Source organism: Gymnogyps californianus, chromosome 16 (assembly GCF_018139145.2).
Source record: "Gymnogyps californianus isolate 813 chromosome 16, ASM1813914v2, whole genome shotgun sequence".
NCBI lineage: Eukaryota > Metazoa > Chordata > Aves > Accipitriformes > Cathartidae > Gymnogyps > Gymnogyps californianus.
The window spans coordinates 4,869,162-4,892,337 of NC_059486.1; the positions used below are offsets into that span (position 1 = coordinate 4,869,162).

General features: G+C 42.6%; 1 protein-coding gene across 7 annotated transcripts; it reads right to left on the reverse strand.

Moving 5' to 3' along the window:
* PISD (phosphatidylserine decarboxylase) lies at positions 1-20,927 on the reverse strand. Of its 7 annotated transcripts, XM_050906759.1 has the most exons (10): positions 15,989-16,029; positions 15,652-15,742; positions 11,114-11,336; positions 10,920-11,036; positions 8,449-8,614; positions 6,247-6,483; positions 5,981-6,119; positions 4,894-5,040; positions 3,238-3,398; positions 1-2,913 (listed from the first exon to the last, which is right to left on the reverse strand). In XM_050906759.1, exons 3-10 carry the CDS (start codon positions 11,161-11,163, stop codon positions 2,689-2,691), a joined length of 1,242 nt encoding a protein of 413 aa, XP_050762716.1. In that variant the 5' UTR covers positions 11,164-11,336; positions 15,652-15,742; positions 15,989-16,029; the 3' UTR covers positions 1-2,688. The 7 variants fall into 7 exon arrangements, with proteins under 7 accessions (XP_050762716.1, XP_050762718.1, XP_050762719.1 ...); XM_050906761.1 differs by lacking the exons at positions 15,652-15,742; positions 15,989-16,029 and adding an exon at positions 20,864-20,927; XM_050906762.1 differs by lacking the exon at positions 15,652-15,742 and having other exon boundaries at positions 15,989-16,050.
* Positions 20,928-23,176: the final 2,249 nt, after the last annotated feature.

Sequence of the window (23,176 nt, forward strand, 5' to 3'; positions counted from 1 at the left end):
AAATATTTTTGCTTGTTTTATTTTGTTACTATAGCTGGTTAAAAACCAAACCAAACAGGAGCTAAGTATACCTCATGCTGCACTCACAATACCTAGTTTAGGTTACCCTGACATTTCAGAAAGATAAGCAACACTGATAAGACTCTTTATTTCAAAATGTTTGCAATTAAATGAGTTCATGTCAGTAAGTCATACACTTTGACATACAAAAATACCGTGCTACTGATACAGTTGAATTAAATGGATTCTCCATGCAGGAGAAATTCACAGCATTATCAGTACCCTCTAGGACCTTTGCTTTTGCTTCCAGGGCACATTGCTGACCACTGCATAACAAGCAATGTTTGTTAATCAGCTAGTTCTGCACAGTATTAAGACCATCACAAAGCCAGCCACTTGCATGCTGAATCCTCTCCTCCTTCTTAGATTTCTAATAAAGCAAACATCAGGTAACCTATCCTTCATTACTAGGCTAACAGTAACCTTCAGATACTGTGGATGATGATGCTGAGTAGGAAGAAATTAAAGCTTAAAGTTGCTTTGGCTGTGTCTGCATGCCATAGGCCCCACTGGAAAAGGGGGAAAAGATTCAGTCATCTAGAACAAATTTGCTTTCTACGGTTAACATGACATTGAAGTTTAGTCAAAAGGCTAGTCATAGCTTTATCCTCTTAGGGTTGATGTTTGCCTTAGTCTTTTCTCACTCTCAATGGTTTAAAAAAGTGCACGTTTCTATATAACCTGTATATGGTAATACACTGCTGCAGGAGTAAATTTGCTAATGCCAAGAAGTTTAACAAGATAGGTGGCTGAGAGCCACTTCAAGCTTTCAAACTCCTCCCTGTGTAAAGTGAGGAAACATTGACTCTCAGAGCCAAATGAGTTTTCTCCTGCTTGTCACCCAAACAGCCACCATCATGAGTCATGGCTGGGCTACATCACTTAGAGGCAGTTTATCATCCCTTCTTTCCTGATGACAAGCTAAGCATACAGGACTTGGCAAACTGGAAATTTGTACAACAAAATTATATTCTATTTTCTGCAGTGCATACAAAGAAAATAAGTTTTTCTTTAGGAAATCAGAGCTGGTCAAAGCCTACCATCTCCTTGAAGTAGCAGAAAAGTAGCTCAAGCAAGGAAGTAACATGAGAAATCCTCCAGAGAGCAGAAAGGCAGTTTTCATAAGCATGTCTGCTCCAACAAGCTCTGGACAGCAGTCAGTTCTAATTGTTTTTGAGTGCCTGGACTTGAAAGAGTTTATTCTCTAAAAACAATTGATACATTGCTTTAAAACTCAATTCCTCCTCTTCATTTTGGCCCCCGTTTCTGTCAGTGCCATATAGCGCCACATTCAACGATCCAAGGTGTTAGATTTTAACTCTTCTTGACATGAAGTTACAAAGAGGCTCTAAAGTTCTGCTGTTGGATGAAACTTCAGCGTAGAGCTTTCAGCGCCCAGCACATTCCTAGCATTAAGTATGAGGGCAGAAGTCAGAGCCAATGTGGATTTTTTCATATTTTGAATAAGATGAAATTGTTGCCAGTCCATTATAGGATGGCCAGGTTGGCACCTGGGAGGCAACATGGGATTGCTTCAAAGATCCGTAATATTTTTATACACAGTCAGTGCATAGGGCATTTCACTCCGTGCAATAAAAATTGGTCCTGAAGTATCTAAAACTGTTCTGTAAATAGAGGAATTAATTATTCAAGAATTTAGCGACAAAGCAACAATGAAGATACATAGCAGAAAGTAAAAACATTTTGGCTGCCATCTCATTGCATCACACAAGAAAAACATCCCCTGTGTCTTCTAACCCCTTAATTCAAGAAGTGAAGTAACTGTCTCTCATACAAACAAAATCTTTAAGGCCTGGAATAGCGAATTAAAACCATGGATTAGGAATAGGACACACAGCTTTTTAAAGAAAATCCCAATGACCAGCTTCATTGTATGGAATGTAGACACAGTGTTTTCAGGTTTAAAATACAGTGCAAAGTCCATTTTTAAAGGGACAATGTCAGGTAAAAGAATTAAAGTTGTCTAACAGTAGAAAACCTGGATGAGTATAATTTATTGTACTGATGCTGTCTGTTGTACATTTTGCTTAGTTTGGACTGTGAAGCCATACTAGCCCATTTAACTGTTTGGCGCTCTATGCATTCACAGGCTGCCTTTATATAAGAACTTCAGCAGAGTGTCTTCAAATAAAATGAGAAGATATTCTTTACTCAAGGTCTGAAAAACATATTGCCGATAAAAGGTACAAGGTCTGACTGAGCCTGTCAATGTCCCTTTAAATACAGCTCATCTCTACCTCCACCCTTCCCCATTGCACCTGCACAGCCTAGGAAGGCTTAAAAGGGACTTACAGGCTCTAAGAACATAATTATCCTGTGGCACATCGAGGGGAGAACATGAAAGACTACAGGCACAGGGTGGGCAGAAACCTCCATGGTCAACATTCTTAAAGAAGGCAGCTGTACCTGATACATATATGGTCATTCAATTCTCTTTCTGCATTCAGCAGCATGTAAATGTAGACCAAATACTCTCAAGTTTAACATAGCAATATGACATCTGTTTTCCTCACCCAGGTCCTGCTGAGTGATACATACTTGTTAGGTGAAACACTCAGTGGTGTGATGAGTCCCTTTGTATAGAAAACCTTCTTGCTGAGAGAGTTTTTATAGAGAGCCCAGTGCTTCTCCAAAGCGGATTTTCTGTCCAGCTTTGAGGTGGAATTTGAAGTCCTTGGGTGCCTCAAAGATTAGTACGATCGTAGAGCCTAAGTTAAATTCCCCTAAATGTTCCCCTTTCCTCATGGGGATTCCCTCCTTGTTGTTGTTGGATATGAAGCTGAAGTCATTGTAGGAACCTTTAGAGTAACATGGACTGTTGGTATGCAAGTCCTGTACAGAGAAGGAAGAAACTGTTACTTGAGGATTTCAGTACTCTCTATTATTAGCACAGCTGTAGACTGTGGATATCCAGGCATTATCAATGCAGGAACTTACTTACAATTCAAAAGTGCAATAGGAATATTAAAAAAAAAAAAAAAAAAGGTCTATACTGGAGATGACTTCCTTTAAATCAGTCTTAGAACATCAGTATTGTGAAACACCTTAATTTCAGGGTAATAAGATTTTTTAAAATGTTTTTGTAGTTTTCTTTTATTATACTGTACCAACCTCAACCATCAAAACCAGAAAGCTGCCTACTACTGTCTTGCTCACCTGGTCAAAGTAGATGCGGATAGAGCCCACATTTGTTGCTCCTACAGCTGTTAAAGAGAAAAAGCCATGTTTCCAGTCACCTGTAAGGACAACCCGTTCATTGTGGCAGAACAGTTCCTTGATCCAGCGAGCAACTCCAGGATTCACAGACATCAGAGAGCCTACAATAGTGAGAAAACAATCAAGTTGTCTGGTTTGTAGCAGTATTGTAAAGCTATCTAAATGGTATTTTCAGTGTAACTGTAGCTGATCTGGTAAACAATTCTGTCACTTATTTGTAGGAAGAGAGGCTAGCTAGGCAGAGCGAATGAAAGACAAGGCTGTAGTGAAAACAAAGGGGTCATAGGAAGATGTAATCTTTAGTCTTCTGTCCAGAAAGATCAACACTCTTGGGCAGGGCTCATATTACTTTGCATTTTTCCTAGCAGAATGACAGGAAAACTAAAGAACATGCTCATCCTTCATTGTGAGGCTTGAATACAATCTGGAGCACCATCTACAGTTCTCTCTGTTAAAGAGCAAAGGGTTTAAATTTTCATACCTGGAAATGGTTCTTTTCAGGCTGACCGGTATCCCCCTGCCTCCCTCGGCTTTCACTTATTCCCATCTACAGCTTCACCTTGACTGCAGTTCCAGCCTGCCACTAAAGTAGGGAGCAAAACGTGGGGTGGGAGTCCCTTTCAAAATATCTGCCATTGTTGAAGCCTGTTCTAGCAGCAGTCATACCTACTCCTCTATCACCAAACTGAGGTGGCAGGGACTCATTTCTCATTTGGTAGAGGCTATTCCTCTACCAAAGATGTAACCAACCAACTTCACACTAGTGTCATCTACAAATTCACAAATGACAACTACTGTTAATTGTCATCTGATAGGCCCTTAAGAGAGATCAGGGTAAGGACAAAGGCATAGCTAGTCCCTAGTCTCAGCCCTGATTGATAGACAGAATTGAAAGAAGCCTTCTAATAAGCACATAAGATCCATCTAACAAAAGGCTACAGGCTACTAAAAGGAAGCTAAAGAAGCTTTTTACAGCTTAGGAACAGGTTTCACTGGTTAACTATCAGTGCATGAGAGCAGCCCCTTCCAGTTCTCTTTAGTAAATGCATGAAAGTGGTTACTGAGACTGTGCCTGAAAACCAAGTAGCCATCTAGCTAGAGCTGACCAGGAAATACTAATAATGTGAATCAGTTAAAAAAAAAGTTTATTACAGAAGAACCTCAAAAATTTAAATCCCTACACAGTCCTTAAAGTAATTTAGTAAGGTATATTCACTACACACATTCTTAGATATAAAATGCATCTGCTTTGCTGCACTGAATCCGATAGTAGCATTTCACTAATACTCCTTTGTTTCAGTCAAGGCTGAGCTTCAATCTGGAACTTGACAGATTTCTCAAACCTTGTGGCAGGTTATTGTCTCTTTCTCAAACAGCTTGAATACAATATTACTGTTTTCACCATTTATATGTGATTTGTTCTGGTAAACTGTATTACTATAAAATTCAATACCATTTGTGACAAATCACTTTTCTACCATTATCTATCATGCAACTGTACAACTGCTCCACTGGCGTGTCTTGCTCAGCAGTGGCCCATACCAGTGCTTCCCTTCATAGCTGCTCTGCATTCGTTTTCTAGGAGCAGAAACCTACCTGGGAAATGACGTCGGTGTGACACTCTCCAGTCAGTGGGTGAGTGGAAGCAGTGATAATCCCCTGGTGCAAGGTAGATTACACAATGATAGAGCTCATTCCCCTCCTTTGTGACTAGTTGTTGCTGAAAAGAGTTACCAGGTGGGGCTGCAAAAGAAGCCATGGAAAGAAAGGGGTTAAAGATATTCTTCACGCAGTCATCTACCATAGTCGAGCAGTGTACATTAGAACCAGTGGTAATAGCAGAGGACTAAATGCAGTCCACACGTATTGTTGAGACTACAAAAAGATACATTTCATCCAGGAATCCAATATTTCAAAGCGTTCTTTTCCCTTTACAACAAAATTAGATCCTGTATTGTTTTAATAATTTTGGAAATTCTTTAATTTTGGAGTTTGCCCTTCCCTAAACAGAAGAGCAGATACTGAAATCCAGTGAAAGAGAATTTTTATTAAAGCTACCCTTTCAAGAACAGAATTTTTCTCAAAGCAACCCTTTTAAGAACAGAGTTTGTGAAGAGTCCCTAGTTTTATAAAATGCATTAGTTGCATTTGCGCTTATGTCGAAAATAACCCTACTGTTTGCAGAACTCAGTCTCTCCAGTCCCCTCGCCAGTTTAGCAAAATGTGTTGCTTTCATCAAAACTCAAGGCCTTGGAGACAGTGCTCGAGGTGCAGCAGAGCAGTAATAGCACAAGTCATTAGAAGTATAGTGCTTGAGCATAAATCTTGTTACGGAGGAGCTTATACAATTTTTGCTAACCAGGTGCTTGGGCACATTTCAGTCGGACAGCAGGAATGCTACAGCCTCATTATAGTGGCAGATCTTGGAGTCAATTGTAGGAACCAAGCAATTAAATTCAGATAATCAGAATGAGCCAGGCAAGACACTATAAAGCCGCTGGTGAGAAAGAGAAGAACTAGAACAGTGACATGTTTATCCCCACATAAAACAAAACAAAAATCAGACCTGCTTGTGTTCCTGACAGCGTGAGGAAGTGGGGGGGGGAGTAATCTCTTTTCTCATGGTCTCTAAGAACACTGAAAGGGCAGAGCAGCATAAACGCAGAACTAATGCAGAACTCACTCTGGCTAAAATGCAGTTCCTCTGTGGAGGTGCGAGGTCCCAAGAAAGATTCCAAAGAATATGTAACCCCTTTTACTTGCTCCACTTCACAGTTTTTTACCTGTCCAAAATTAAGGATCTTTCCATCAGAGGGACTAATCTACAGCGAAGAGAAAAAAGTGAAACACATTAGGAATTCATTCATTCCTCATAAAGCGGACACGTTCCTTTGGTGGATGGGGGGAAGCTGGTAGTGTAGCGTAAAGCCTTCGTTTCCTTTTACTCACCACACTGTGCAAACAGCAGACTGGCCGCGCTTGTGGTTTCAGCTTCCTGCGGAAGAATTCGCTGAGGTTTCTATAGTGATGCAGATCTTCAACAGCTGCCTCCTTCATGTTCACTCCAAATGTCCAGATGTACAGGCTGTAAACGGGCTTCCGGAGCCATGTAGGCAGCTCCACCTGGTTCAGGCGACCCCAGGCTCGTGAGAGCAGTCGAGTTGGTACTGATTTGTACAGAGCAACCTAAAGAAAGAAGAATTGCACCACATCATTCAGTTCTTCCCACCGATGGCTTCCTCTTACTTCTCCCCATAAACCAGAAAGGATCAAACTGTTCCTGCTAACCACTCCCTTGAATTCAGTGGGCTCCACCATGCACAAAGTAGCCTTTAAGTCAGCAAAAAATTAACACTGCACTTCATCCTCACTCCCTCCATTCTGATGGGAGCACGTAAGGGACAGGATGAAACATACTATAACCTTATACTGAAGCCAGAATCGCCACTTCCCTGCAGGCTGACGCTCCACATTCAAGTTACTGGAAACTGCCCCATGTGAGGCTTACAGAAAAAAAGACACATTTCGCATATTCTAGTAGAACACTCATCAGAAGGGTTTAACGTTACTAATATATTCATTTTTGTGAATAACCAAATGAAAAAATCGACTGAAAAATAATTTCTCAGTGTTTGATGACTTGCTTCTCAGATGCATGTACTAATGAGGGTGTTTTCCACATCCCAGTATTGTACTGCTCTAACGATACTAGTACAGTCGAAGAAAGATACCCATGTGGATGCAGCTACAACCAGTATAAACTTATGCCAGCCTTACTCCTTCTCTCGCAACAATGGGAGTTGCTAATTGCAAGAGTATAAAGTGCCTTTATTCCTGTAGAAATATGCCTTTGGACTTACACCAAAAAGCTCACGTGACCATGATGTAATCGGGGGGGGGTGGGGGGATGCAGACCAAGGGAACTGAACCCTCTGAAACCAGTTTTGCAAAAGAAGTAGTGATCTGCTGAATCTGGTACAATTTTTTTGAACAGTACAGCTCAGCTACATTTAACTCCTGACTAAAAGCTGGGTTTTTTTTTTCTTTTTCTTAGTGCGAGTCATCATTTATTCTCAATATGAATCAATTTATTCTCAATATGATTCATATCCTTCCTAATTAAGTCTTGCAAAATACAGCCATAAACACAAACAGAAGCACACACTGGCTGAGAGCCTGTCCATTGTATCAAATACAGCGAATTAAGACTTCACTCACAAATCACCGTCCTGCATCACATTAAAATACAGTGATATTTCAAAAGGAAAACACCAACCTAATCTTACTTCAGATAAAAACTTCTAAATGAACAGTACTCTAGGTTATATAAGCTGAAGTACTGAAGAAAAAATGTTGTCATTATTTGACATGCCTTATACAGTGTTAGTTTCTAAAATCAATTTTGCTCAGTTTTCCACAAACTGCGAATATGCAGATACAACTGTAAAATCACAAAAATTGTCAAAAGTGGTATTTCCTAGTAGCCCCTTCTCTTCAAAAGAGCCTGGCTTTCAAGTTAATGGGATCAAACAGAACAGCTGTTCAATGAAATAGTCTTAAGAATGGCAATTTTGTTGCAGTTTTCAATCAAAATATTTGCGTGGTTGTTGCATTCTGAAATTGCATGATTTGTGGGGAGAATAACCATGTGCAAGGCATCCTACAGCCTGCTCTCAACAGTGTCAGAGCAGAGATTTGCATATCATTTGGACAGGCTGGATTACAAATGCTCAAAGAACTTGAGGAACAAACCCTCTCTGTGCAAAAATGACAGAAAGCAAGAGGCCATTTCAATGTGGCCAGGAAAGTGAACTTGAGAAAAGGTTTGGTCTGCCTTGTCCTAGCCCTGATACTTGGAGGTGACTGAATTAATTCAAAAGTTTCTATTGATTTTCTGGGGTAGACCCCTGAGTGTTAGAGGACAAAGAAATTCTCTGCTACTGAAATAATCACTTGTCTGTGAAGCAATTAGTCAACACAACTATGAACAGTAAAAACTAAAGCGAAACTAGAATTGCATCTCTCTGCTTTCATACTAGTGATCATCAGCCTGTCCTATGCTAAGGATCTCTCCACCCAGCTGCTGCCAGCTCCCTTCAGTATAGAACAGCTAACATATATGAAGCGCAAGAGAGACCTGCTCACACTTACCCTGCTCATAGGCCTCCATCCCACTCTGGTCAAGGGTTTAAGAGCACCGAAAGGCAGAAGATAATAGAGAATAGTCAGAGGCCAAGAACGGAGTTTCAGAGCAGGCCTAGACATACAGCTTAGCTGGCCCAACCTTCGCCTCAGGGCCAGCTGGGGAAATTGCAACCTGAAAGATTACATACACAACATAAGAGGGTCAGCCATCCCAGCTTCAGAACCACCACCTTCTGATAGCTGGGGATGATTTATTCCTGCTAATCTTTACTTAAGCATTGATTCTGCAAATCTTTACTCCTTTATTTTGATCAGTTCTTCCCCTTCCCAAAATAGAAGACCAGTTTATCTCAAAAAAAAAAAAAAACAAAACCCAAAAAAACAAAACAAAAAAACCCAACAAAACAAAACAAAACAAAACCCACAAAACCCTCTGTCCAAAAAATGGTGTTCACTCTCACAGGTCACATTTTATGCATGACACCCTCAAAAATTAAAGGCAAGATCACTTGCAGGTGACATTTGAAAACAAAGTCACAGCAGCTGGTTCATCCAACTAACAACATAACATGATAGTTTACAGTGGAAATAACAAAGAGCAAAGGTTCTTCTTCCAAATCTCAGAAGATGACTTCCCCAGAAAATGTTTCTTGTGACTGCTCCAGCTGTTGGATAGCCAAAGTGGACAGCAAACAATATTCTGAAAGCTAGGAATCTGTGATGCTGGGACTTCAATAAGAACTCTATGGAGGGACAATTTTAAGGAAAGAACAGATACTCTGATGAAAGAAATCCTTGAAACCTAATAAACTGAGGTCCCTCAGAGGGCTCACGTGTTGAAGGCATCTTGACTAGATTGTGCCTCAAGTTGTATTTTGTATCAAAGAAGATGCTGGAGTCAAATTTACACAGACCTGTTGGTCATTCACTAACTTTGGGAAACAAGCGCTTACTTGAGAAACAACAGGAGTGGCACTCCTGAGTTAATCAATACAATTTACAAATAACTGATTCCAAAAGACATCTTTCCAGGTCTTAAAACCTTCACTAGGTACCCTGGTTCTGAACAGAGAACATGTGGACAAAGCCGAAATTGCTAGTGCTGCAAGATAATCTAGTCTCCATAGCCCGATAACCAACTCCTTTGCCTCATAACCAACTGCATCTCTGATTTTTTATCATGGGGATGTCCTGACTGAGAGGAAACTCATTTTGCACAAATGGCCATGGGGAGAAGTCGAACTTGTAACTCTTAGAGGGAAAAGCTGCTCAGCTTATTAGCAGAGGACATCACGGGCCTCAGTTCAGACCCTTGCAGGAGGTCTGGATGAGAGACCCTTCAGGTGCCCATTTATTATTTGGCTTCTACTCATGAAGAAACCATTGGCATTTCCAAGGTCACATTATCAAATGAAAGTCTGCCTACCTGAGGGCAAAATATTCAAACTTTCTGGGCACTGACTTAAATCCTGGCTAAGAGATTGTTCTCCACACACTGCTGAAGGCAGTATGCCTGCAAGCAGGGTACAGCTACGTGCGTACACAAACTGGAAGTGGTATGCTCTGGCTGCTCTGAACTGCTTGCTCTCTCACTGGATTATACGATATGAAGGATGAACTATAAAATACTGTGTATGTCTTTCCAAGATGGAAAGAAGCTGGGAAATTGAAATTTTCTTGTCAACATGTTCTTTTCAAAACTTGGATCAGAATTAAAATATCATGCAGGCAGGTACAACTGTCACCACTTTGGGATGCAAGGTGGTGCTTTTGGCTCAGAGATTTTTTCTGCAGTGAACACAACTTCTTTCCCCCCCAAGAATTAATAAATAAAAAACAGAGAATTATCTGTGCATCACAATGCAAGGGGAAAAAAAAAAAAACCAACAAAAAAAACCCTGAGGAGATGAAGTGCCATCTCAGCAGAGGTAAAGCCGGCTTTCTTCTCAGCAGGAGGTGGGACTGACTCGACATGGGAATAGGAAGGGACGCTTCACATTCTTCCTCCCATCCTTACCACCCACCAGCCTGTGGTCTCCTCGAGGGCTGGCGGGGCTGGGAGCCGGGTTGCCAGCATCGAGCGCAGAGGTCCTGCTCCCCCTCCCGCTGCTCTCCCCCCCTTCACTGCAGTCGCTCATGGACCAATCCCTGCAGAGCTGCATCCTGGCAGCTTGCTCCGGAGCCCTCAGGCTTCTCACTGCCTTGGCCTGGTTTCAGAGCTGTCCCTCACTGATTTTTCCATTCTCCTAGTGATGGAGAGTAGAAAGGAAAGGAATGAAAGCCTCCTCATTCCCCTTGTCATATAACAGAATGCCCTTCTCTGCCAATTCAATGCATAAGGAGCTTTATAGTAATTAGGCCAAACAAAAGCTTTGCAGATGGCTGTTGCTCCTTCTGCCCAGAAGCCCTCCCATCCTCCCTCCCTCGTTTCTCCCTTCAGTCACCACTCCTGCAAAGCAGAAAATACTGAACAGTACCTGAAACGAGTTCTCCTATTTGGTGTACCACCGGCAGAGCCAGCCGGGCCTGGACTCTCCAGTTGTGGGTGCTGGTCCCCGGCACAGCTGCTGCTGCCACCGTTCCCTGAACGCAGCCTCCGGACATGAATTTTAACTTTGCGGAGGTTGTAGCAAGAGGGTGGAGGGTTAGATAAAGCTTTATAGCATCTCACCATTTCCCTGTGTGCAGATCTGGTCCCTGCAGGGTGTTTGACTGACACATCGTCAGGGTGACCGTTGGTTGCAAGGCTCAGTCTTTTTTCCTCTACCTCTCTTTCCTTTGCTTGCTCCGGCACAGGAGAGAGGACACGGCGTCACAGTTCCTAATTCCCCCGCTGGTTTGTCTCTGGATTCCCCCACTGTTTCCCACTTGAATCTCTGCTACGAGGGTTGCAGCTATTGCAAACAAACAGGCAGTGTGTCATATTTCAACATCCCACTACAAAGCCGACTCCGCACAAGATAAAAACGAGCTGTCCGTATAAGCAGTCCTTGCTTCTCGCTAGGCAGGGTGGCCATTGAAACTCAACTCTCCAAAAAACACCCTGCAGTCTCAGGCTGCTGGGCAGCGATGCACTACAGTCAGATGAGCAGCCAGCTGGCCTTGCACAGCTAACCCCAGAGCCAGCCTGAATCCGAGGCTGGGAGGAGGAGTGGGGCGGAGAAGAGGAGGAGATAATTCCCAGCTTCAATTCTGCAGTGCAGCAGCTGCTGCTATAAGAGTTCTGGACTGCTGGGCACCAAAAATCCTTTCCTGCTCTTAATGTCCAGCTTGGAAAGAAGAAAACGGAAAGGAAAGGAACGTCTTTCTATTTGACAACCCTTGCCAGACACCAACATCCATCTCCTGAAGTCTCCTCCCATCTCAAAAGACTCACATAGGGAGCAGGTAAAGGACATTCTTCTACAAATACCCAGATACATAATGAAATAAGCCAGTTTTAGGGCCAGCTTGAGAATCGGGTATAAAAGAAGTGTTAACGTGTCTATTGTGTGACTCTCGGTACTGTCACAGTTTTTATGTCCAGTAGAACTAAAATACAAAACATGAGTAAAGGAAGCTCTTTCGGTTTGGTTTTGGTTTTTAAAGACAAAAGGCTGCAGTATTTCTATCTGAGCATTCTGAATATACATAGAGAGAAACTTCCCTCTCTGACCCTGCAGACCAGATCTCAAACATAGATTTTCTGCATCTCCTGTGACCGGATTTGGATTTTTAAGGGAGCTTGAAACCAGACCCCTGGTTCAGAAAGTGGAAGTCAGCTAGCTACGTCTCACCTCAAGATTAAACCAAATACCCAGAACAATTTAGGGGCTCACTCTCTAGTGGCTATCCATTTCACTTATGTTTCTGTTAAGGTCTGGGTTTAGAAAAAAAAAAAAAAATTCCTTGTTTCCAAAGCTCTCTAAACACCATGAAAGCTGTATGCCTAATAGAGTAGATCAAAAAGAGCACTGCTGCTCTGATGTGAAGGAAACGGTTGTATTGTGTTAGGGATAAGGCAGGCAAAGTGGGAGGGCCAGCAGGAAAAGCTAGAATTAACTAGCTAATGGCATCCCACTCAGGCCTCAAAAGGAAAATATTCTAGCAAGAATTGTGTATTTTGGTTGGCCTTCAACTCCAAATATTACAGATATTCCCTAGAAACCCCTCTGGAGTCCCTGCATTAGAGTATTTTTTTCAGGAAGAAAACTGCTATATGGTATTCTGTATCTCGGGAAGTTCCAAAACCTGTAGGCATGTTGTTGTTTAAGCAGAATTTTAACAACTGCATATTAAAAAAAAATCCAGTTAATTGAAAGAAGGTAAATTTAAGATCAACTGAAAGCACTCAAAACATACTCCTTCCTCGCTGAGCCCTGTGCCAACTTTGTTTTCCTATTTAAAATATCGTTCAGTCTTTCTCTGGCTGGCACAAGAAACTCCTACACAACAAAAATGAAGCCATCTGTATAGTAAAATGATGAAAGCAGTTACCCAAAATCCCATCAAAATTCAAAGAAAAGCAACGAGGAGCACAGGGGAGCTATTTCTCTCAATTTGCCAGGAACACTGGAAATTACCACCATTAAATACTAAATTTTAAATAGAAACAAGCTAAGTTGACAACATCATTTCAAAAGGCACTTCATCAGACCAAGATGAAAATCATTTTCACAGTGAACACGTGTCTTCACAAAACTGTGGAGAGAGAGAGAGATCGTTTGGCACTGGTGAAGCCAGGCAGGAGCAGGCAGAGTACCCCAACCCGCAGCCTGCCCTTCGCGCGGGCAGCTTGCAGGACCCAGCTGTGCCTAGCTCCTGCAGGCCAGGCTGGCATGGCACCCTGCTCCCCAGTCTAATCTCCTCCTTTGAAGACCTTCACCTATGCGTGACTTTGCAGAAAGACAACAGAGCAAACAGAAGTCTTATCTACATTTTCTTCAGTACTCTTCCCTTAAGGATAAGGAAGGTAAAACCCACACGCTCTTTCAGTAGAAATTCAATCTTATCCCCCAAAATATTTTCTAGAAATTACTATATTCTAGATTGAACAAGCCTGATTCTATGAAAGCATGGAACAAGTTAACTACTAGCTCACCTGCTCCCTAAAAACAAATGGACATTGAAATGTTCTACAGCCCAATGCAGTGGGAACTACCATTCTTTAGTTCAAAACAAAAAATGAGGTGCAAGAGAGATTCCACTCCAGGAAGGGAGAAATATTGATGTTAAAAGCTTTTTTCCTCCACTTCTTCAAAAACCTGAGTTCAAATGAGTAAGAAGACCTATGTTGCTCTTAAGCTCTGTTCTACTGACCTCGTTACACTCACCAAGATGCAAATACCCAAGTCCTGCTTAAATGCTGACATATATATCAAGTTGCCATCCCTGTTGCGGCTGCCCCAGAAGCAATGTACAGCTCCTACAGCGTAAGAAGGCTGAAATGAAAAATCCACCCCGAGTTTACCTACTTCCAATGGGGAAAGGAACAAGAACTGGTGATCAACCAGCTCACACCAGAGGAACTCATATAATGGCATCTCCATAGCTGGACTTCTTGTGGTGCAGGCAGTGCCACAAAGCCTGCGTTACTAGCTTAGACAAGAATCTTATGATTGTTGGTTTGTAGGAGGTTGGACATCAGTACCAGACTCCTCTACCTGTCTGAACTCACCCAGAATCCATGTTAGGTAAATAAAAGAAGCCGTTATCAGCAGGTATAAATCCCTAGAGAATTATCATCTAATAGAGAACTGTTAATCTGCCAGCTATACAACACCATTCTCCTCTGTCAGCTCAAATAAGCATCAAATCCAGTGACCCCATTTAATTACTTGTCATTGCTACCTCAAGCCCTTCCCTCAAGTTTTAAAAAACAATACAGCAAGGCATTTGCAAGAAAGACTAACATGCAACTGAACTTCAAACCTGCAGTCTCAGTTTTAAATCATAAGCATGAATCATTAGGCTTGGAATGTGCTAGCAGAGTGCTTGAAGCCCTCTGGTCACACTTTCTACATTTGGTTAACAGAGCTACTGTTTAAAAAATGCACCGTACGCATCCAAATGCTGTATTCTGTATTTAAGTGCCAGCAAAAATAAGGTCTTGCAATCAGGGGAGAGGTACTCAGTGACCGTTTATTAAAGGTTCCATTCCTTTCCCAGCAGCATCTGTTTAATTTCAGACACGTAATCCCTGCTCCCACCCAACCTTCTCCAGAGCCAGCCCAGCAAGAGAAACACTGGATGCTCCACACCCAGTCAGGAGCTCCTGAACTTTGAGAGCACAACAGAACTGCTCTCATGCTGCTGGGGAAACCTGAGTGCAGAGTTAGCGCCTGCCAAGGCCCTGTGATTTTTGAATAGCGTGTTCACTTCCAGCTTGGCCAAGGTAGAGCTGGCCAACTGTACCGCTTTCCGCAGATTTACTGGTGCTGGCTAATGAAACGTACCATGCTCTGCTTTATCCACCCTTCATTTCTAAAATCCTTTACTTTTCATATGAAGAAGCCTTTCCATATATATTTTCTTAATTTATTAAGAAAAAAAACTTTTTATTGCCTTGCCCCAATTTTACATTGCAGTTTTAGTTCCATTCTATAAATAGAGAAGAAAAAAAAAGTAGTATTTTAAACTAGCCACAAAAGGTTGGATGGTTTTTTAAACTTAAACCTGAATTCTGTACAAAAAGCCCGTTATATAGTCTCAAAGATCTCTCCTGTGAAGCAAAGGAAAAAAAGTTTTATTTACTTTTGCAAAGTGACATGAAAATTGATGACACCTAAAACACACTGTATTATTTTAATATTTTGTAGTAATATTTTCCATTTCATGCTTTAAAAAAACCCTCATATTTTAGCTTAAAATATCTGTAAAGCAAACTCTGTTCTGTAAGGGATCTCTAATGGAAGCATAAACCGCGTTACACCTCCCCACCGAAGCAGAACCTGCGGAAGCTGAACAAAGCTGCCGGCGGCGCCCCCGGCCCCACCTGCCCTCCCCGCGGGCGGGGACTGCCGCGGAGGAAGTTAACAGCGGGACTCTGAACTCTGATAACGCTGGTCCAAGAGACCGATTTTGTTTAAATCTGCTAAGAGATTACTCATGAGAGAGTCGAGACTTTGGAACATCTCTCCTGAAACTTCCAGCAAGCCAGGGACCAACGATTAATTACCCCTTGGTCATCAGACCTCATACATCTGCCCCTGCAAGTCCAGAAGCCCTTACCTGATGCCGGCCAGCAGCGCCCGCCGCCGAGCGAGGCCTCCTCCTTCCCGGCTTTTTGCTTTCACTCGCTGAAACGCGACGCTGACCCGCCCTTTCAAAGCAGTTTTCAGACACGTGAACAAAGCAGCGGATTGCAAACCCCACCAACGCGCCGGCCGGGCCCAGCTCTCCCGCCCCCGAGCCCCCGCGGGGCTCCGCGCCGCCGCCGCCGCGCCCGGGCCAGCGCGGGGGGCTCCGGCCGGGCCGGCCAAGCCCCCCGGGGCCCCTTCTCCGGCCGGGCAGGGGACCGGGACGGCGGGCTCCGCCCGCACCCCTTCCCCGGCAAGCCCCCACCTACCTCCCGGCGGTCGCGGCACGGCCCGTCCGGGCAGGGGACACCGCCGACCCCGCAGCCGCCTCGCGCTCCCGCTAGCTCCCCGCCGCTGCCGGTGCCGGCCGGTCCTCGCCTTAAGGAAGCGGCGCTGGGCAGGCGGCCCTCCCCCGCCTCGCCTCCCAGCCACTGGCGCTCCAAAGCGGCTGCCTTCCCGCAGGGCCCCGGCCCCCTTCGGAGGAGGAGCCAGGGCAGCAGAAAGGAAAAGGAAGAGAAACCGGAGGGGACCGGAACACGGCGACAACGCCGTCTCGCCCGGCCGCGGCCCGGCAGCAGCCCGGGGCGGGGGGCCCGCAGCCCGGCGGGCTGGACCTCGGGCGCTCCGCGGGAGAAGCGCTCTGCCCGGGGAGGCATCCAGGCGCTGCCAGGCTGGGGGTCGGACGCTCCTGGGGAACAAGGAGGTCCCTTCTGGGGAACAAGGAGGTCCCTTCATCACCGCTTAGCTTCCCAAGGAGCCACTGGCCAAGACAACAGAGAAAGCGACAGTGTCAGGGAACAGCGCACTAGTGCGGACGCTGGACATGGCCCAGCTTCCCGGGAGGCTGCGCTTTCCACAGTGGTGTCTTGGTGCGTTAAGACAATCTGACATACGCATTTTCAGCCAAAGCAAGAAAGTGCACTGCAGTCTCATAAAGTGCTCCTGAAACACTCAGATAATTGTTCTATAATCTCAGCAGGATGCTCAGAAAGTTGTACGAGACAGAACAGACATAGTCAAAAAGCCATCTCACTGGTCAGATTGAAAAACCACCCTGATTTTACTCGGTTCAATTTTCCAGGACAGCTGAGAAAAACGTTTACACTGTCGCACCCTTCACACATTTTGATGTTGAAATTTCACTGCTGTTAACATTTTCTGACCATCTTTGTCATGTGCAGTGGGCCACTCTACAAGAAATTTTTTTGTAATTGCATGTTTGCTCAAATAAAACTCCAAACATCAGAACATGGGAGCAAGAATGAAGAATAAGAGACCAACCAACTGGAGATTAGGTTTCATTCTTCCAAAGTTGGATTAAAAAAAAAAAAAAAAATCAGAGATTTTTCCGTTATTAGCTCTTTCCTGAACTTGATACACACCTCTTACCATAATACTAAATGTCTGTCTCCTCTGGGCCAAGAAAAGCACCTTCTGTATTGTACTGCCAAAATAGCATCCAGTATCCTCTGTTACATAAATATGAGCAGTTTTTAATATCAATAGGAAAGACTGTGTTGTTCTTACCTCTGAGAATCAAGATCCTAAACCTATACTCAAGCACTCCCTCACTGTATTAAGCTGTTTTTAAAAGCAACTGTGGCCCATGACAATAAGCTGAGGTTCAAACAGGACAGAACTGTGTATTAATCTGTCATCTGTATTACCAGATGTCACTACAGCTCACTTCCCTTAAAGGTTCACTGTGTTTTTCCTGGTGCATGTCACTCCAACAAACACTGCTTTCTGCTTACACAAAACAGAACAAACTATGGAAGCAAAGGACAGCTACAAGAAGTTCCTCTCTCTAGAGAAAAACCCTTGTTCATCTGGTCACTCTGTTCATCCAAACTCAACTCTTTGGCCAAGGTTTCCCATAGTAATTCTTCGATCCTACATCAACACTGCCCCAGTGCCCAGGTGAGAAGAGGCAAAATGCCTCTAGTTAGCATATGAATGGCATGCTATGCATGCAGATCCCAGCCAGGAAATGTTCTGTGACAGCAAGGATTTGAAACAATAAGCTTCCATCTATCTGATAAGTATCTACCTGTCTCCCTCCAAGCCCTCTGCTTTACCTCATCTAATTAAATGAAAGCTGATCCTCACTGGTATTCACAGTAGGAGACACACTTAGGCATTAATCAGCTCAAGCTATTAGCTACATAATGTCTTTAAGAAAATTATAGGAAGAAAAGGTCTATGCTAAAGAAACAATAGTTTTATCTTTCCCTGTGGAAAAACTTAAGGGACACTCGACTTAAACCAGATTGATTTTTTCCCCCCATTCTTTTATGAAGCTTGAGCAAAGCAAAAACATATAGGAGTATACTCTGGATTCCCTGCTTGCATAACATGATGATGACTACCTATTTCATATCTCTCTCTTCTGCTCAGAAGTAGGGGAATCTGCCTTACACACAGAGCTGTCAGGTGGAAGATGGTGTGTGTTCACACATGAACACGAGGTTGGTACTGTGGAATCAGAACTTCATAGCAGCAGGCTCGGCAGTGAGGGCATGTGCAGCAGTTTCTTGTTCTATATTCCTCTTTCAAAACCCATTCAATTGCACTTGGTCTCTTTTTGCCTATGCAAAGGCTCATTCTGCTCTAAAAACAAGATGACACCCCTCTTTTTCACACCCCTAAGTGTGCTTCCAGGGATGCAAAAAACAATAATGGAAAATGATAGGTCAGCAAAAAAGACACTCCGCTTTCCAATAAAAAGGAACAATGCAGCTCTTATTTTTCTTGAATCCTTCATTGTTTGGAATATTTCTTGCAATGTCTGAACACAGTTTCTCTTTTTCCTCATAACCATCAAGCTTCCTTTCCCTCCCACAGAAGCATTCAACAGAACTTAACCATATCAGGAAGGACTAGGAAACCTTCTTAGTGTCTCCTACTAGTATCTGCTTGCATTTGGAGCCCTGCTTATCAGTTTGAAATTCTTTGTGTGATTCCCCACTGCAAAAACCAAATCCTTTAGAGCCGTTTCATCAAAAGCAGTACTCGTAGCTTCACCAGATAATAATAATCAAATAACAACAAACCAGCATATCAGTATAATGAAAGAAAGCAAATTTAATGAGGGAATTACCCAATTTCATACCTAAAAGTATGAACAATAACAAAAAACCATTAGGTTTTGAGTATCAAAACTGAATTGATATTGCCTTTTAAAATAAATACTCCATGGACACTTACCAGTTCTTTTTTAATCAGAACATAAAACCTGTTTGAAATAAGCTTCAGCAGGAAAAGAATATACAGAAGACAGATCTACAGACAAATTCCTCAGGAGCTATCATAGCCTAAGCTGTTAGCATCTGGACTGTCTGGATCATATCTGATTTTGGTCACTAGTGAAAATGAATTCAGGGATTCCAGCCTAGCCCCCCACAGGCATGTGGCCAAACCACTCACAAACTGGCAGTGTGCTCAGGAATGCAAGGAAACTGCTAAAGGTCATATTGAAGCATCCCCTAGACAATCCTACAATCCTAGGATTTTTAACTCCTTGCCTTCAGAAATGGCACTGAAGCAAGCACTCACCTGCCTGGGTGGAAGAATACCACATATACTTTAAACTGTCTAACACAGAGGTGTACAATATACTTAATGTTTCAAAGGAGATACAGCAGTTATAGGAAGTTATGAAGTATTTCTTACTTCAACACTGCAATGGATATTTGACCTATGAATCTGATATACATACTGCAATTCCACAATAATTTCTGAACTCCTTGGAATCCAGAAGGAAAAGGCAAAAATCCATCAGGATCAGCAAGAGCCATTACAGACCTAGGTGTTACCTACGAAAAAAAGGTCTTGCTATATATTCACAAAGAAAACTGGTAGATTTTTATTAACTACGTATTAATTCCATCTCGGCTTCCTTGCAAAGTATATAAGGCATGAAGACATAAAGGAAGTAACTGAAGTGCCAAAAGTAGCACAGATTGAGCAGCTAGTGAGAAGATAAATCCTACAACTATTGCACAAGCTGTACCCATAGCTAGAACTACTAGGACAAAAAAACCTCAGCACTGAATGTTTTTTGAATTTTACGATATGTAATTTTAGTCTTGCCTATTTTGATTTCTGTATTTAATTCTGTATATTGCGTAATGTGCTTAATTTGCTACCTTGCAGCAGTGCAAGGTGGGGAAAATAAGAAAATGCATTGCACTAAGCAGAGCCACAGCTCCATCAGTTACTGCAACTGCATGCCTTATGCTCTCTCAGGAGCGCAAGTGGACAGTAGATTGAAGATGAGTCTGCATTGTGCCTTGGCAGTGATGAAGGCCAATGGCATAGAGGAGCAGAAGCCAAGGGAAGGTCATTCCCTTTTACTTTGTGTGTGTTAGACCACATCTGGAATACTGTGTCCAGTTTTCTTAGGACCAAAAAAGATGTTGACAGACTTGAGCATGTCCAGTGAAGGGCCAGCAGCATGGTCAAAGGGTTGCAGCACATGGCCTATGAGGATGGGCTAAGGGTATTGAGCTTGTTTAGCCTGGACAAAACTTAGGAGGGACCTAACAACAGCCTTCCAACATCCAGGAAAAGGCTACTGAGAAGATGGAACCAGGCTCTTTACCGAGGGAGATGGAGAGACAACAGCCATAAATTGAAACAGGGAAGGTTCTAACTGGATATAAGGAAAATATTTTGGCTATGAGGATAATTAAACATTGGAACAGGCAGCCCAGAGACTGTGAAATCTCTATCCTTGGAAATTTTTAAGACCCAAGTGGACAAAACCCTGAGTAATCCGATTTGAATTCAGTGTTGGCCCTGCTTTAAGCAGGATGGTGGACTACGTGACTTCCATCTGAATGATTCAATGCTTACCAAACATCTTTTTATTCAAAATACATAATACAATCACTTAACTATCCCCTCTACCTCTGATTTGACAAGTATTTAACAAAAATAACATTTCAGCCGTACTAAAAGATGGAGGAGACGCCAGCAGTTCCTAATGTATCATTACATTGACTTCAGCCAAAATGATAGTTACCTAAGTGACAGAAACTTTCGTTTCTGTAGAGGACAAATTAAACATTCCCTTGTTGGAATGAAAGCCAAGGAGCTTTGCATCAAATGTGGCAGAAGCAAAATTGCCCCAAGTTTCTTACCTCCCACTCACTTGCAAGCTTCACAGGCAGCTCTATGCCCTTCTTCTCCAGCTGTTCCAACTTGTAATCCTCATATTTTCTGTATCCTGCATATCCCCCACCTGTAGCTACCAGAACATAGAAGGGGCGCAGGCGGAAGGCTTGCCCTACCGGAGCAGTATGAAGCTTCTTCCTGTCTGTAACAGAGAAAAAAACCCCAGACTTCAGGAAAGAGAACAACTACACAGTAAAGAAAAAGCTATTATGTCCAGTGAGGGATGTCACCTTAGGTGATGAAAATGTGATCAGAATTCTATGACACAGAAGGTATGTATGGATGCTCCTAAGTTCTCCAGTTATTGCAGCTTACCAAGTTACTGAAACTCAGCTGACAAACACTAACTGGTCACCTGTGTTTTTAACCTCATCCCCCTCTCCCCCGCCCCACATCCCTCCAACATTCTTCCCCCCAAAATATATAAAATGAGCTCCCTGAAAGCACTATGGGGAAATATATAAAATGAGCTGCCTGGAAGCGCTATCATACTTTCCAACTATGAGATCTTCTATGTTGTTACTATACAGAATAATCAGTTGCTGGGGAGCAATGTGTAGTACTGTGGAGCTTCATGCTTCTCAGTCATTAAAGCTTTCATTATACTTATGCAATCCCCAAATTGTACAGCTAACTGGAATAGGGAAGGAAATGATGACCTGCTTTAGTGTAGGTTTGGTAAACAGGATAGTAGGCACATTTCTGCTGTAATACAGGTCACCACACGGAAAAAAAATGACATCTAGTATTACATCTGTTTCTTACTGAGAACTGCGAAGCTCCTCCTGCATAACACAAGCCTTGCATGTCATCTGTGAGATACATGTACACCGCATTGTCACTAAGCAACAGGACAGCCGCACAGGGCAATCACAGCGGTGGGAAGTAGTTCCCTTGCAAAATCTTCAGAGAAAACAAATATGTTCAGGCTTAATGGGCTAAGTATTAGACTGTGCTGCTTCTATCTGTATTACAGTCAGTCTAAAGGTTCTCAGCAATGAGCATAAGTCACTACTGGACAGAGAAAATGCCCAAAGGAACTAATTCTCGGATACTGATTGGTGTCATTTCCACAACAATCATTAACATGAGTGAGCCAGAATCAAAAACAATGGACTATATCTTGTTCCATCAACGTCAGGCTTAGGGTTTGACTATGAAAGGATGCATTAACAACCAAAAGAATTCAGTAAACACCAAATCTATTTCTAGGCACGCATAGAGACAAAGCGTAATTGCTTAGCAATCTGGGAAGCTTTCGTTCTAAGTAGTAGAGTTGATTAGAAGCATTCAGCTATTCTTCATCCATGATGCTGCAAAAAGGTGCCCAATAAAAGTAGTTCTTGCTCACATTTTGTTTTACCAAAATAATATTTTTGCTCATTTCTTTCCTACATATGCAATTTAAAACATTGTTTGAATTATATGTCCTAAAATACATCATAATATGAAAACAGGTTTATTCTTACTGGGGAAAAAAAGAAATCTTATTTTCTGGGGAAAAAACCCAACAACAAACAAACAAGGCAGCAACTACAGTTACAGTTAAGATTCTAGAAAATAGTCTGCTCTAAAGAACAATACTCAATAAAGGACAGGGATCATTTAGAACAGATAAATGTTTATAAAGAAAGACTTCTATTTATTTTTAATTTACAAAGACTCTACAACCTTTCAACTTTGCATCACTATTTCAGCAGAAATGTCTGTAGAGAGACCAATGATGCTCTTTAGCCCAAAAGCCTTTAACTCCCTTCCCACCGCATCTTTGGTTCTAAGTTAGCAAAGCTGCTCAGCTATTTCACCAGAGCTTAGCAAATTCCCAAACCAAAACCCCTCAGTGGGAACAGCTCTTTCTGGTTTGTATCCAGGGAGAGGCTGTTTCTGCTTCAAGAGCCTCTATTGATTACACCGATGTGAACGATTCTCTTCCTGTGCTAGAGACCAAACCATTTGATGTTCCACAAGCCACAGCAAACACAATTTAATGTGTTGATAAATGATTTGAAGAGTTGACTTTTCCCCATCTCCAGCATTAATGAAACAGCACTTCTGTAACTGGTCTGCAAAACACGATCATTGGCAAAGGCATCTAACACGCCATTGTTAAGCTTTTTTTGCCCTGACAAAATAAAATTCCACACCTTTCAGACATGAATAAAATTCACACAACAAGTTCACAAATTCCAAGACAAAAAGATTAGTTACTGATTCTGGCAACAAAACCACGTTCAGGCAGTTGGCGGTGTTTAGAGATTTCAGCTGAACATCATGTTCTC